This window comes from Nerophis ophidion, linkage group LG24 (assembly GCF_033978795.1).
Source record: "Nerophis ophidion isolate RoL-2023_Sa linkage group LG24, RoL_Noph_v1.0, whole genome shotgun sequence".
Taxonomy (NCBI): Eukaryota; Metazoa; Chordata; class Actinopteri; order Syngnathiformes; family Syngnathidae; genus Nerophis; species Nerophis ophidion.
Genome location: NC_084634.1, coordinates 35313625 through 35328692, shown reverse-complemented (window position 1 = coordinate 35328692; position 15068 = coordinate 35313625). Strand labels below are relative to the sequence as shown.

Genomic DNA, 15068 nt, shown 5'->3' with positions numbered 1-15068 from the left:
TCAAAGCTCTCACTGACGGAAGGAGGTTTTGGCTCAAAATCTTACGATACTTTCCTTAACACGGATCAATCGTTCTGTCCCCTTAGCAGAAAAACAGCCCCAAAGCATGATGTTTCCACCACCATGCTTCACAGTAGGTCTGGTGTTCTTGGGATGCAACCCTGCTATTCTTCTTCCTCCAAACACGACGAGTTGAGTTTATACCAAAATGGATACATGGATGATACGGCAGAGGATTGGGAGAATGTCATGTGGTCAGATGAAACCAAAATAGTATTTTTAGGTATAGAACGTCATATAGAAAATATATGTAGTGTTCATCGTGTGAGGCAATGCAAATTAAACAATAAAAAAAAACAAATAACGGTATGAATTGGTCCAGGTTATCAGGGACTGTTATTACTGAGGGACAAGTGTCGCAGCGTGACTGCAGCCAGGCACGTAAGGGAACCCTCGTCTCCATGGCAACGTTTCTGTCGCTTCGACTCATGTGCCGCTTTTCCACTAATGCAGAGGTAGGCAACCCAGAACATTGAAAGAGCCAATTTGGACCCAAATAACAAATATTGTCTCCTTCTGAAGCCAACGGGAGAGGGTTTAGGGGAGGGAGGCTCGCCGTGGAGTTTACAGTTAACGGGCTAAAATCACGACTAACGTGTTTGGCTGGCAAACGCGTTCTCTTGTGGATGCAAGCGGAATGGAACTCAGCGTGAAAGTAAGGATGATGTTTTATTTACAACTACAAAAACGGACTAAGAAAAAAAAGACTTGCACAAAGGCACTATGGACAAAACAAACAAAAAGCGCTAGCATGTAAGCTCGGGACATAGACAAAGGAAGGAATAGCGTGGAAGCTAATCGAGTCCAGAAAAGGGTAATTACCAAAATGCGGGATAGCGACGTCACCTGTTGCATGGAAGCAAGTTTTTACACTGCGACACCGAATGGCAAACAAAGGCAGGCTTAAATACAGGCAGAAATTAGGAGGCAGGTGCACGACGAAAAACAAGAAGCAGGTGACACTAAATGCGGAACTAGGCAACGGAACAAAACAGGAAGTGCCACCAGGAACTAAGGTCGTCAAATAACAAGCAGGCTGTGATAACAAAACAGAAAACCGAACCCAAACCAGAACATGAAATGATCCAAATAGCGGATCATGACAGTTTCTGTCGCTTTGACTCATTTGCCGCTTTTCCACTAACGCAGGGGTAGGCAACCCAGAACGTTGAAAGAGCTATTTTGGACCCAAATAACAAATATCGTCTCTGTCTGGAGCCAACGGGAAAGGGTTTGGGGGAGGGGGGCTCGCCGTGGAGTTTACAGTTAACGGGCTAACATCACGACTAACGTGTTACACGTCCGATTGGCCCAGCGACTCTCTGTCGGAGTATCAGCGCTGAGGTCCAGTGCAACCACAGTTTTGTATTGTCGTTCGGTCCTTCGGCAGGTGTCGCGGTGTGACTGCAGCCAGGCACGTAAGGGAACCCTCGTCTCCATGGCAACGTTTCTGTCGCTTCGACTCATGTGCCGCTTTTCCACTAATGCAGGGGTAGGCAACCCAGAACATTGAAAGAGCCAATTTGGACCCAAATAACAAATATTTTCTCTGACTGGAGCCAACGGGAGAGGGTTTGGGGGAGGGGGGCTCGCCGTGGAGTTTACAGTTAACGGGCTAAAATCACGACTAACGTGTTTGGCTGGCAAACGCGTTCTCTTGTGGATGCAAGCGGAATGGAACTCAGCGTGAAAGTAAGGATGATGTTTTATTTACAACTACAAAAACGGACTAAGAAAAAAAAGACTTGCACAAAGGCACTATGGACAAAACAAACAAAAAGCGCTAGCATGTAAGCTCGGGACATAGACATAGGAAGGAATAGCGTGGAAGCTAATCGAGTCCATGGAAGCAAGTTTTTACACTGCGAGACCGAATGGCAAACAAAGGCAGGCTTAAATACAGGCAGAAATTAGGAGGCAGGTGCACGACGAAAAACAAGAAGCAGGTGACACTAAATGCGGAACTAGGCAACGGAACAAAACAGGAAGTGCCACCAGGAACTAAGGTCGTCAAATAACAAGCAGGCTGTGATAACAAAACAGAAAACCGAACCCAAACCAGAACAAGAAATGATCCAAATAGCGGATCATGACAGTTTCTGTCGCTTTGACTCATTTGCCGCTTTTCCACTAACGCAGGGGTAGGCAACCCAGAACGTTGAAAGAGCTATTTTGGACCCAAGTAACAAATATCGTCTCTGTCTGGAGCCAACGGGAAAGGGTTTAGGGGAGGGGGGCTCGCCGTGGAGTTTACAGTTAACGGGCTAACATCACGACTAACGTGTTACACGTCCGATTGGCCCAGCGACTCTCTGTCGGAGTATCAGCGCTGAGGTCCAGTGCAACCACAATTTTGTATTGTCGTTCGGTCCTTCGGCAGGTGTCGCGGTGTGACTGCAGCCAGGCACGTAAGGGAACCCTCGTCTCCATGGCAACGTTTCTGTCGCTTCGACTCATGTGCCGCTTTTCCACTAACGCAGGGGTAGGCAACCCAGAACGTTGAAAGAGCTATTTTGGACCCAAGTAACAAATATCGTCTCTGTCTGGAGCCAACGGGAAAGGGTTTAGGGGAGGGGGGCTCGCCGTGGAGTTTACAGTTAACGGGCTAACATCACGACTAACGTGTTACACGTCCGATTCGCCCAGCGACTCTATGTCGGAGTATCAGCGCTGAGGTTTAGTGCAACCACAGTTTTGTATTGTCGTTCGGTCCTTCGGCAGGTGTCGCGGTTCGACTGCAGCCAGGCACGTAAGGGAACCCTCGTCTCCATGGCAACGTTTCTGTCGCTTTGACTCATTTGCCGCTTTTCCACTAACGCAGGGGTAGGCAACCCAGAACATTGAAAGAGCCATTTTGGACCCACATAACAAATATCGTCTCTGTCTGGAGCCAATGGGAGAGGATTTGGGGGAGGGGGACTCGCTGTGGAGTTTAGTTAGCCCCGAACGGACTAACATCACGACTAACGTGTTACACGTCCGGTTCGCCCAGCGACTCTCTGTCGGAGTATCAGCGCTGAGGTCCAGTGCAACCACAGTTTTGTATTGTCGTTTGGTCCTTCAGTTGGTGGAGCGGTTCAACTGCAGCCAGGCACGTAAGGGAACCCTCGTCTCCATGGCAATGTTTCTGTCGCTTGGACTCATGTGCCGCTTTTCCACTAATGCAGGGGTAGGCAACCCAGAACATTGACACAGCCATTTTGGACCCAAATAACACAACTCTGTCTGGCGCCATTCATATAAAACTTGCGGGCCGCACTAATATTAAACTTTCCTATTAAGGTGGGGGCCGCAAAATATTGACTCGCGGGCCGCATGTTTGAGACCCCTGATTTAGACGGATTGAAAAGGCTTCAAGCAACCCTACTGGGAACATGGAGTTTTAGTAAAACTCTGTACAGCGGCTTTTTAAAAAGTCATAAATTTTACTTTTCGAAACCGATACATTTAAAGCATTTATCGGCCGATAATATCGACAGTCCGATATTATCGGATATGTCTAATTTTATTTTATTTTATTTACCCCTTGAACTGAACATACCACCCTGACAGGTGACATAATTATTGGTTCAAAGACAAAATGAACCTTATTCAATGACTTTCCTCAGGCACAAAACATCTCTCCCACACCTTTTTCGTCTGCAACTCTCATTTCATTCCAACCCCTCACTTTGTTTTCCAGGTAACACTCAACCCCCACGCCCCCCCTCCCCCCACCCCCACTACCTTCTTTGAACAGGCATCGGCACGAAGGACATTCCTAAACGAGGACAAGTGAGACTCCAAACCACGACAAGAACGAGGAAGCCGGCTGATGAGGTATTTGTCACTCGCTGCCAAACATTCAAGGCCGAGTCTACGTTGGAACGCAAGCGCCTTAATCCTTAAAACAGAAAACCGCTCTAAGGTATTGAAGTAGAGGCCCTTCCTACACTGCAAAAAGTCAGTGTTCAAAAACAAGAAAAAGAAAATACAAAAATGAGGGGTATTTTATTTGAACTAAGCAAAATGATCTGCCAATAGAACAAGAAAATTCGGCTTGTCAAGACTTTCCAAAAAAAAGTTAAATTAGCTAACCTCAATAAACCCCAACATATCTTAAAATAAGTATATTCTCACTAATAACAAGTGCACTTTTCCTGGTAGAAAAAAAAATGAGACATTTTTGCTCAATACGTTGAAAAATATTCTTAAATCAAGTAAATGTAAAGTACTTTTTTTTTTCATGCTCGATGTAATTTTTACACCATTTGATCTGCCGTTTCTTTTCTTTTTCTTCTATGTCCCACTCTCCCTTGTGGAGGGGGTCCGGTCCGATCCGGTGGCCATGTACTGCTCGCCTGTGTATCGGCTGGGGACATCTCTGCGCTGCTGATCCGCCTCCGCTTGGGATGGTTTCCTGCTGGCTCCGCTGTGAACGGGACTCTCGCTGCTGTGTTGGATCCGCTTTGGACTGGACTCTCGCGACTGTGTTGGATCCATTATGGATTGAACTTTCACAGTATCATGTTGGACCCGCTCGACATCCATTGCTTTCCTCCTCTCCAAGGTTCTCATAGTCATCATTGTCACCGACGTCCCACTGGGTGTGAGTTTTCCTTGCCCTTATGTGGGCCTACCGAGGATGTCGTAGTGGTTTGTGCAGCCCTTTGAGACACTAGTGATTTAGGGCTATATAAGTAAACATTGATTGATGATTGATTGAAGAAATTATTACTTTAAAAAAGTAGTTTTATACTTATGAGTGTTGATGACACAGCTTTGCAACAGTTGATATTCTAGTTTCAAGCATGTTTTACTCAATATAGGTCATCACATCTCAGCAACAAGCTGTAATATCTTCCTGAGATCATTTAGGCCCAAAACCCTTAAAGGCCTACTGAAAGCCACTACTAGCGACCACGCAGTCTGATAGTTTATATATCAATGAGGAAATATTAAAATTGCAACACATGCTAATACGGCCGAGTTAGTTCACTAAATCGCAATTTTAAATTTCGTGCCAAAGTATCCTGCTGTAACGTCGTGGTATGATGACGTGTGCGCGTGACGTCACGCATTGTAGAGGACATTTTGTTCCAGCACCGTTCCCAGCTATAAGTCGTCTGCTTTCATTAGCATTATTCCACAGTATTCTAGACATCTGTGTTGCTGAATCTTTTGCAATTTGTTCAATGAATAATGGAGACGTCAAAGAAGAAAGCTGTAGGTGGGAAGCGGTGTATTGCGGCCGCCTTTAGCAACACAAACACAGCCAGTGTTTCATTGTTTACATTCCCGAAAGATGACGGTGAAGCTTTACTAAGGAACAGAGCGGTCAAGCGAACACGGTTGGATTGGACCACACACACAAAGTACAGTGTATTATGCAGCGATCATTTCGAAAGATCATGTTTCGAAGAGGGTCCTTTGCGAAGGGCAGAGATGTGCATCGCCACCACCCGTCGACTGGTGCTGAAGAAAGGTGCGGGGCCGACCTTCAGGTTGTACAGGTACGACCATATAAACGCACTAAAACACTAGTAACACAATAAGCAGATAAGGGATTTTCCAGAATTATCCTAGTACATTTGTCTAATAACAACTAAATCGCTCCCAATGTATAGTCTTTTTTTTTTGTAGTCCTTCACTCTCACTTTCCTCATCCACGAATCTTTCATCCTCGCTCAAATTAATGGGGAAATTGTTGCTTTCTCGGTCCGAATCGCTCTCGCTGCTGGTGGCCATGATTGTAAACAATGTTCAGATGTGAGGAGCTCCACAACCCGGGACGTCACGCGCACAACGTCTGCTACTTCCGGTACAGGCAAGGCTTTTTTATCAGCACCAAAAGTTGCAAACTTTATCGTGGATGTTCTCTACTAAATCCTTTCAGCAAAAATATGGCAATATCGCAAAATGATCACGTATGACACATAGAAAGGACCTGCTATCCCCGTTTAAATAAGAACATCTCATTTCAGTAGGCCTTTAAAAAACAAGTAAAACACTTGAACATAAAATCTGCTTAGTGAGAAGAATTATCTAATCAGACAAAAAATAAGCAAATATCAGCCTTATTTGAGATATTTCATCTTACTTGGATGTCAGTTTTTGCAGTGTGGAACATATAAAAGGTTGGTGTTGTTTACTTGAGTCATATTGCCATCATATTGCAGTCTACACGTGTCTCTTATGATTGACTGCCATCTACTGCTCAAACTTATCATTACACCATGTCCCAAATAAAATTGCTTCGAGGTCGGTAAACAAAACCAAAATGGTCTATACTTTCAATGGAACATATCGTGCAGTCTTGATGTATATCTTATGTTTGACTGCCATCTACTATCCAACTCGCATGTTTTACTCAACATAGGTCATTGAATCTCAGCGACAAGCCGTAATATCTTACTGAGATCATTTAGGACCAAAACCCTTAAAACAAGTATCACACTCTCACATACAATCTGCTTAGTGAGAAGAATTATCTTATCAGACAAAAAATAAGCAAATATCACCCTTATTTGAGATATTTCATCTTACTTGGATGTCAGTTTTTGCAGTGTGGAACATATAAAATGTTGGTGTTGTTTACTTGAGTCATATTGCCATCATATTGCAGTCTACACGTGTCTTATGTTTGACTGCCATCTACTATTAAACTAGCATGTCTTACTCAATATAAGTCATCAAATCTCAGCAAAAAGCTGTAATATCTTACTGAGATCATTTAGGACCAAAACACTTAAAACAAGTAAAACACTAACATAAAATCTGCTTAGTGAGAAGACGTATCTTATCAGACAGAAAATAAGCAAATATCACCCAAATTTGAGATATTTGATCTTACTTGGATGTCAATTTTTGCAGTGTTGAACATATACAATGTCGGTGTTGTTTACTTGAGTCATATTGCCATCATATTGCAGTCTACACGTGTCTCTTATGTTTGACTGCTATCTACTGCTCAAACTTATCATTACACCATGTACCAAATAAAATTGCTTTGAGGTCGGTAAGCAAAACCAAAATGTTCTATATTTTCAATGGAACATACAAAATGTTGGTGTTGTTTACCTGAGTCATATTGCCATCGTCATGCAGTTTTCATGTATATCTTATGTTTGACTGCCATCTACTATCCAACTAGCATGTTTTACTCAACATAGGTCATCAAATCTCAGCAAAAAGCTGTAATATCTTACTGAGATCATTCAGGACCAAAACACTTAAAACAAGTAACACACTCTAACATAAAATATGCTTAGTGAGAAGACTTATCAGACAGAAAATAAGCAAATATCACGCTTATTTGATATATTTCATCTTACTTAAATTTTCAGTTTTTGCAGTGTGCCGCGGATCAATCTCAATGAGAAGGAGTTGGAAGCCCGGTCAATACTATTCCCCGCTCCCTGTTAGATCCGAGCTAGTATGGATGAGCTTCACTTACAGCCCGGAGTGCACTTGGATGGAAGCGGTGCTCAGCGGGATTCCAAACGAGCCCGTTTCTATGGTGTCGTCATGGTATGGCGTCACTCTCCCGTGGCCCTCGGGTTCCGTGAACAGATCGATATGAGGGGTGCTGTAATCCTGCAGAGAAACAGAGGAACACAACACAATAATCGCCCATGCAAACAGTCTGTTTTCACATGCATCCCACCGCCGTGAATACTAATGTCGCAATAACGCCCTGCGGCCCATGTGTCTTCTTTACGCCGCAGATATTAAAAGGGTCGGCAGAGGTGGAATTGTTTAAGCGGCGCACACTCACACAGACGGCGAGTCGAACGGAGCCGATTAGCATTGGTGCGGTGTTGTTCTGCGCCGGCTCTGCCCACTCGTTTATCAATTCCAGACCCCCCTCCTCCAGGGCGATACAGCGGCCCTGAAAGTCCGGCTTTTCGTAGAGGATCCAGCTGCAAGGGAGAGCAAAAGGCACAAATCAATGGCGAAAAATTGCACCCTTTGTATTCTGACTCTTTGTGTTTAGTAACGACTTTTTTTCGGTTTACAAGGTTGACCGGGCTCCACGCCACGGTTTTTATGGGTTGCTGCAGCAAATGGCCGAAGTTTGCCAGACACGCCGTTTATCTCCGTCTTTAGTCTCGGTTAAGCCATTTAGCTGTCGCGATGCATGTGTTTTGCAGATACAAACCCCGTTTCCATATGAGTTGGGAAATTGTGTTAGATGTAAATATAAACGGAATACAATGAATCCTTTTCAACCCATATTCAGTTGAATATGCTACAAAGACAACATATTCGATGTTCAAACTGATAAACATTTTTTTTGGTTGCAAAATATCATTAACTTTAGAATTTGATGCCAGCAAAACGTGAGGAAGAAGTTGGGAAAGGTGGCAATAAATACTGATAAAGTTGAGGAATGCTCATCAAACACTTATTTGGAACATCCCACAGGTGTGCAGGCTAATTGGGAACAGGTGGGTGCCATGATTGGGTATAAAAACAGCTTCCCGAAAAAATGCTCAGTCTTTCACAAGAAAAGGATGGGGCGAGGTACACCCCTTTGTCCACAACTGCGTGAGCAAATAGTCAAACAGTTTAAGAACAACGTTTCTCAAAGTGCAATTTCAAGAAATTTAGGGATTTCAACATCCACGGTCCATAATATCATCAAAAGGTTCAGAGAATCTGGAGAAATCACTCCACGTAAGCGGCATGGCCAGAAACCAATATTGAATGACCGTGACCTTCGATCCTCAGACGGCACTGTATCAAAAACCGACATCAATCTCTAAAGGATATCACCACATGGGCCCTGGCTCTTCCTGGCTACATTATCCACACCTGATAGCATCAAACCCCGTGCGTCGTTTGATGTGGGCGGGTTTGGTGCTAGCGGGTGTGTATGATAGCCAGGAATAGTCAGGGACGCATAGGATTCTGGGTATTTGTGCTGTTGTGTTTATGTTGTCTTACAGTGCTGATGTTCTCCCGAAATGTGTTTGTCATTCTTGTTTGGTGTGGGTTCACAGTGTGGCGCATATTAGTAAGAGTGTTAAAGTTGTTTGTATTACAACCCTCAGTTTAACCTGTATGGTTATTGAACAAGTTTGACTCGCAGGCATATGCGTGAGTTGACAAGAGCTGCGTATAGCATGCGACAGGCCAACAAGCAGATAGCGTTGTGTAAAAGCGGGCGCGACGACATGTTAAAGAGGAAGTTAAAAGCATTGCCATTACGGCACGCACTCAATATCGTAGACCGGATGAAGAATGTTGTCCCCGAGTGATTCCTGGGAGAGGCACCAAACTCCGGAAACCTCTCGAAATAATCAGGGGGGTCGTTGATCATGAACCTGAGCCACATCAGAGTGACCAATGAGTGGCTCCGGAGCCGCGGATTGCCGACCCCTGTTCTAAGTTAAAGCACTGAATGTAAACAAAGGTCTAGTATCAGTATATGGTCGATACTAGAGTGATTAGATCGATCTTTCTTGTAATCAGAAACCTATTTTGTTGTTTTTGTTATTGTTTACAAACTCAGTAAATAGGTCCCTGGCCACAGGAGGGCTTTAAAGGGAAAAAAAACAACAACATTTAACTCATAGCCAATAGTAGGAAATAATTTAAATATTTCATTGACATTGTTACACTTTGTTTTTGTCTGATTACAACTGTGATTAAAAAAATAGTCTTGAAATGTTTAAGTATCAGCATTCGTACGACCAATACTGTCCGTGTCAGTGCTCACGGCAGAGGCAGGCAGAGAGGAGAGACGGTGCGGGTTAGCATAAAGGTGGTTAGCAGGTGAGCATAATGCGGCGGACTCTCCCCAAATTATAATAAACACCTCCAAGTTAACTACTAGTAACATCACTATGAGCCCGTTGACGTTCTAGAAATACAAGCGGCAGCTCAGCTCGCTCGCAGTCCTTGAGGTGAAGGCTAATTAGCTTTTAGCATAACGTTAGTTAATTTTGCGGTGCGTGTGTGTGTTACGGACAGCACTGTCTGAGGGAAAGACAAGCCTTATTGACCTACAGTTAACAACTAAGTTATTTCACTTTACTTTTTTTTGTGTTGAAGCAGCAAAAAAGGACATTATGTTAAATGAAGAGTTTCTGTCTCTGATAGTTGATATCATAATGTAACTGCATCAAAAATCATACATGAACTCCATGGTGTTCATGGATGAATAGTCTCTCCTATTGCTTTTGTACTATTTTTTTAGCTATAGTTATATTAGTCATTAGTCATGTAGCAGCCAAGTTTTGAATGGCAGGGTCCCTGCTATCACATGTTAATAAAAATATAACATTTGTTGATAATAATCAACTACAGGCTTCCCAAATAGTGTAATAAATTAAGCATAATGAGTTGAGCATATGTCAGCATGTGGCCCCACTTTTAACTTTTTTCCAAACGCTTATTGCAAACGCTTATTTACAGTGAGTCTGTTTAAAAAAACCAAGTGATGTCAACTTCTGTTCACACTAGGTCCTTCTAGGGATGGCCTAAAATGTGGTATGTAAATGGTAACCTTTTCAAAGGCTTCTAATGTGGCTGCTTAGGTATGCGGTAACAAACGTCTTTACATTATTTTCAAAAAAACATTCCTAATCTACATGCTAATTTGCAGTTAATAGCCGGTTCCAACGTGGTTCTATCCACACTTCTGTTAGCCTAGAATTTTTGGTTGTGTTTTCCTCTCCCGTATGCTGAATGGCAATATACGATATATATCTCGTTATTTTTTCCGTAAAGTAAAAAAAAAAAACACAAAACAGTCCTAGTTACCTGAGATACTAAGTATGTCATTATTTTGTCTTAGTAAGTCAATATTTATTTATGTCATTATCTTTCCTATTAAATATTGACTTACTATTAGTAAATCAATATTTACTAAGTCAAAAATAATGACATGAATAAATATTGACTTACTAAGACAAAATAATGACAATATTTATGTCATTTTGTCTTAGTAAGTCAATATTTATTTATGTCATTATTTTTACTTAGTAAATATTGACTTACTAAGACAAAATAATGACAATATTTATGTCATTATTGTGTCTTAGTAAGTCAATATTTATTTATGTCATTATTTTTACTTAGTAAATATTGACTTACTGAGACAAAATAATGACATAGATAATGACTTACTAAGACAAAATAATGGCATAAATATTGACTTACTAAGACAAAATGACATAAATATTGTCATTTTGTCTTAGTAAGTCAATATTTATTTATGTCATTATTTTCGACTTAGTAAATATTGACTTACGAAGACAAAATAATGACATAAATATTGTCATTATTTTGTCTTCGTAAGTCAATATTTATTTATGTCATTATTTTGTCTTAGTAAATATTGACTTACTAAGACAAAATAATGACATAAATAATGACTTACGAAGACAAAATAATGACATAAATATTGTCATTTTGTCTTAGTAAGTCAATATTTATTTATGTCATTATTTTCGACTTAGTAAATATTGACTTACGAAGACAAAATAATGACATAAATATTGTCATTATTTTGTCTTCGTAAGTCAATATTTATGTATGTCATTATTTTGTCTTAGTAAATATTGACTTACTAAGACAAAATAATGACATAAATAATGACTTACGAAGACAAAATAATGACATAAATATTGACTTACTAAGACAAAATGACATAAATATTGTAATTTTGTCTTAGTAAGTGAATATTTATTTATGTCATTATTTTTACTCAGTAAATATTGACTTACTAAGACAAAATAATGATATAAATAATGACTTACTAAGACAAAATAATGGCATAAATATTGACTTACTAGGACAAAATGACATAAATATTGTCATTTGTCTTAGTAAGTCAATATTTATTTGTCATTATTTTTGACTTAGTAAAAATTGACTTAATAAGACAAAATAATGACAATATTTACGTCATTATTGTGTCTTAGTAAGTCAATATTTATTTATGTCATTATTTTTACTCAGTAAATATTGACTTACTACGACAAAATAATGACATAAATAATGACTTACTAAGACAAAATAATGGCATAAATATTGACTTACTAAGACAAAATGACATAAATATTGTCATTTTGTCTTAGGAAGTCAATATGTATTTATGTCATTATTTTTGACTGTAAATATTGATTTAATAAGACAAAATAATGACAATCATTATGTCATTATTTTGTCTTAGTAAGTCAATATTTATTTATGTCATTATTTTGTCTTAGTAAATATTGACTTACTAAGAAAAAATAATGACATAAATAATTACTTACTAAGACAAAATAATGACATAAATAAATATTGACTTACTAAGACAAAATGACATAAATATTGTAATTTTGTCTTAGTAAGTCAATATTTATTTATGTCATTATTTTTGACTTAGTGAATATTGACTTACTAAGACAAAATAATGACATAAATATTGTCATTTTGTCTTAGTAAGTCAATATTTATGCCATTATTTTGTCTTAGTAAGTCATTATTTATGTCATTATTTTGTCTTATTAAGTCAATATTTACTAAGTCCAAAATAATGACATAAATAAATATTGACTTACTAAGACAAAATGACAATATTTATGTCATTATTTTGTCTTAGTAAGTCATTATTTATGTCATTATTTTGTCTTATTAAGTCAATATTTACTAAGTCAAAAATAATGACATAAATAAATATTGACTTACTAAGACAAAATGACAATATTTATGTCATTTTGTCATAGAAAGTCAATATTTATGCCATTATTTTGTCTTAGTAAGTCATTATTTATGTCATTTTGTCTTATTAAGTCAATATTTACTAAGTCAAAAATAATGACATAAATATTGACTTACTAAGACAAAATGACAATATTTATGTCATTTTGTCTTAGTTAGTCAATATTTATGACATTATTTTGTCTTCGTAAGTCATTATGTATTCATGTCATTATTTTGTCTTAGTAAATATTGACTTACTAAGACAAAATAATGACATAAATAATGACTTACGAAGACAAAATAATGACATAAATATTGACTTACTAAGTCAAAATGACATAAATATTGTAATTTTGTCTTAGTAAGTCAATATTTATGCCATTATTTTGTCTTAGTAAGTCATTATTTATGCCATTATTTTGTCTTCGTAAGTCATTATGTATTCATGTCATTATTTTGTCTTAGTAAATATTGACTTACTAAGACAAAATAATGACATAAATAATGACTTACGAAGACAAAATAATGACATAAATATTGACTTACTAAGTCAAAATGACATAAATATTGTAATTTTGTCTTAGTAAGTGAATATTTATTTATGTCATTATTTTTACTCAGTAAATATTGACTTACTAAGACAAAATAATGATATAAATAATGACTTACTAAGACAAAATAATGGCATAAATATTGACTTACTAAGACAAAATGACATAAATATTGTCATTTGTCTTAGTAAGTCAATATTTATTTATGTCATTATTTTTGACTTATTAAAAATTGACTTAATAAGACACAATAATGACAATATTTACGTCATTATTGTGTCTTAGTAAGTCAATATTTATTTATGTCATTATTTTTACTCAGTAAATATTGACTTGCTACGACAAAATAATGACATAAATAATGACTTACTAAGACAAAATAATGACATAAATAATGACTTAATAAGACAAAATAATGACATAAATAATGACTTAATAAGACAAAATAATGACATAAATAATGACTTACTAAGACAAAATAATGGCATAAATATTGACTTACTAAGACAAAATTACATAAATATTGTCATTTTGTCTTAGTAAGTCAATATTTATTTATGTCATTGTTTTTGACTTTGTAAATATTGATTTAATAAGACAAAATAATGACAATATTTATGTCATTATTTTGTCTTAGTAAGTCAATATTTATTTGTCATTATTTTGTCTTAGTAAATATTGACTTACTAAGAAAAAATAATGACATAAATAATGACTTACTAAGACAAAATAATGTCATAAATAAATATTGACTTACTAAGACAAAATGACATAAATATTGTCATTTTGTCTTAGTAAGTCAATATTTATTTATGTCATTATTTTTGACTTAGTAAATATTGACTTACTAAGACAAAATAATGACATAAATATTGTCATTTTGTCTTAGTAAGTCAATATTTATGCCATTATTTTGTCTTAGTAAGTCATTATTTATGTCATTATTTTGTCTTATTAAGTCAATATTTACTAAGTCCAAAATAATGACATAAATAAATATTGACTTACTAAGACAAAATGACAATATTTATGTCATTATTTTGTCTTAGTAAGTCATTATTTATGTCATTATTTTGTCTTATTAAGTCAATATTTACTAAGTCAAAAATAATGACATAAATAAATATTGACTTACTAAGACAAAATGACAATATTTATGTCATTTTGTCATAGAAAGTCAATATTTATGCCATTATTTTGTCTTAGTAAGTCATTATTTATGTCATTTTGTCTTATTAAGTCAATATTTACTAAGTCAAAAATAATGACATAAATATTGACTTACTAAGACAAAATGACAATATTTATGTCATTTTGTCTTAGTTAGTCAATATTTATGACATTATTTTGTCTTCGTAAGTCATTATGTATTCATGTCATTATTTTGTCTTAGTAAATATTGACTTACTAAGACAAAATAATGACATAAATAATGACTTACGAAGACAAAATAATGACATAAATATTGACTTACTAAGTCAAAATGACATAAATATTGTAATTTTGTCTTAGTAAGTCAATATTTATGCCATTATTTTGTCTTAGTAAGTCATTATTTATGCCATTATTTTGTCTTCGTAAGTCATTATGTATTCATGTCATTATTTTGTCTTAGTAAATATTGACTTACTAAGACAAAATAATGACATAAATAATGACTTACGAAGACAAAATAATGACATAAATATTGACTTACTAAGTCAAAATGACATAAATATTGTAATTTTGTCTTAGTAAGTGAATATTTATTTATGTCATTATTTTTACTCAGTAAATATT

At 37.1% G+C, this 15068-nt stretch overlaps 1 protein-coding gene across 2 annotated transcripts in view; it reads right to left on the bottom strand.

Annotated features, from left to right (window-relative positions):
* LOC133542349 (beta/gamma crystallin domain-containing protein 1-like) overlaps positions 1–15068 on the bottom strand; it is a 105503-nt gene that overhangs the window by 65219 nt on the left and 25216 nt on the right. For both annotated transcript variants that reach the window (XM_061886399.1, XM_061886398.1), the window contains exons 7-8: positions 7817–7961; positions 7496–7635 (exon numbers count right to left, since the gene is read on the bottom strand). In XM_061886399.1, coding sequence (XP_061742383.1) covers positions 7496–7635; positions 7817–7961 — 285 coding nt within the window. The remainder of the gene's footprint in view (positions 1–7495; positions 7636–7816; positions 7962–15068) is intronic.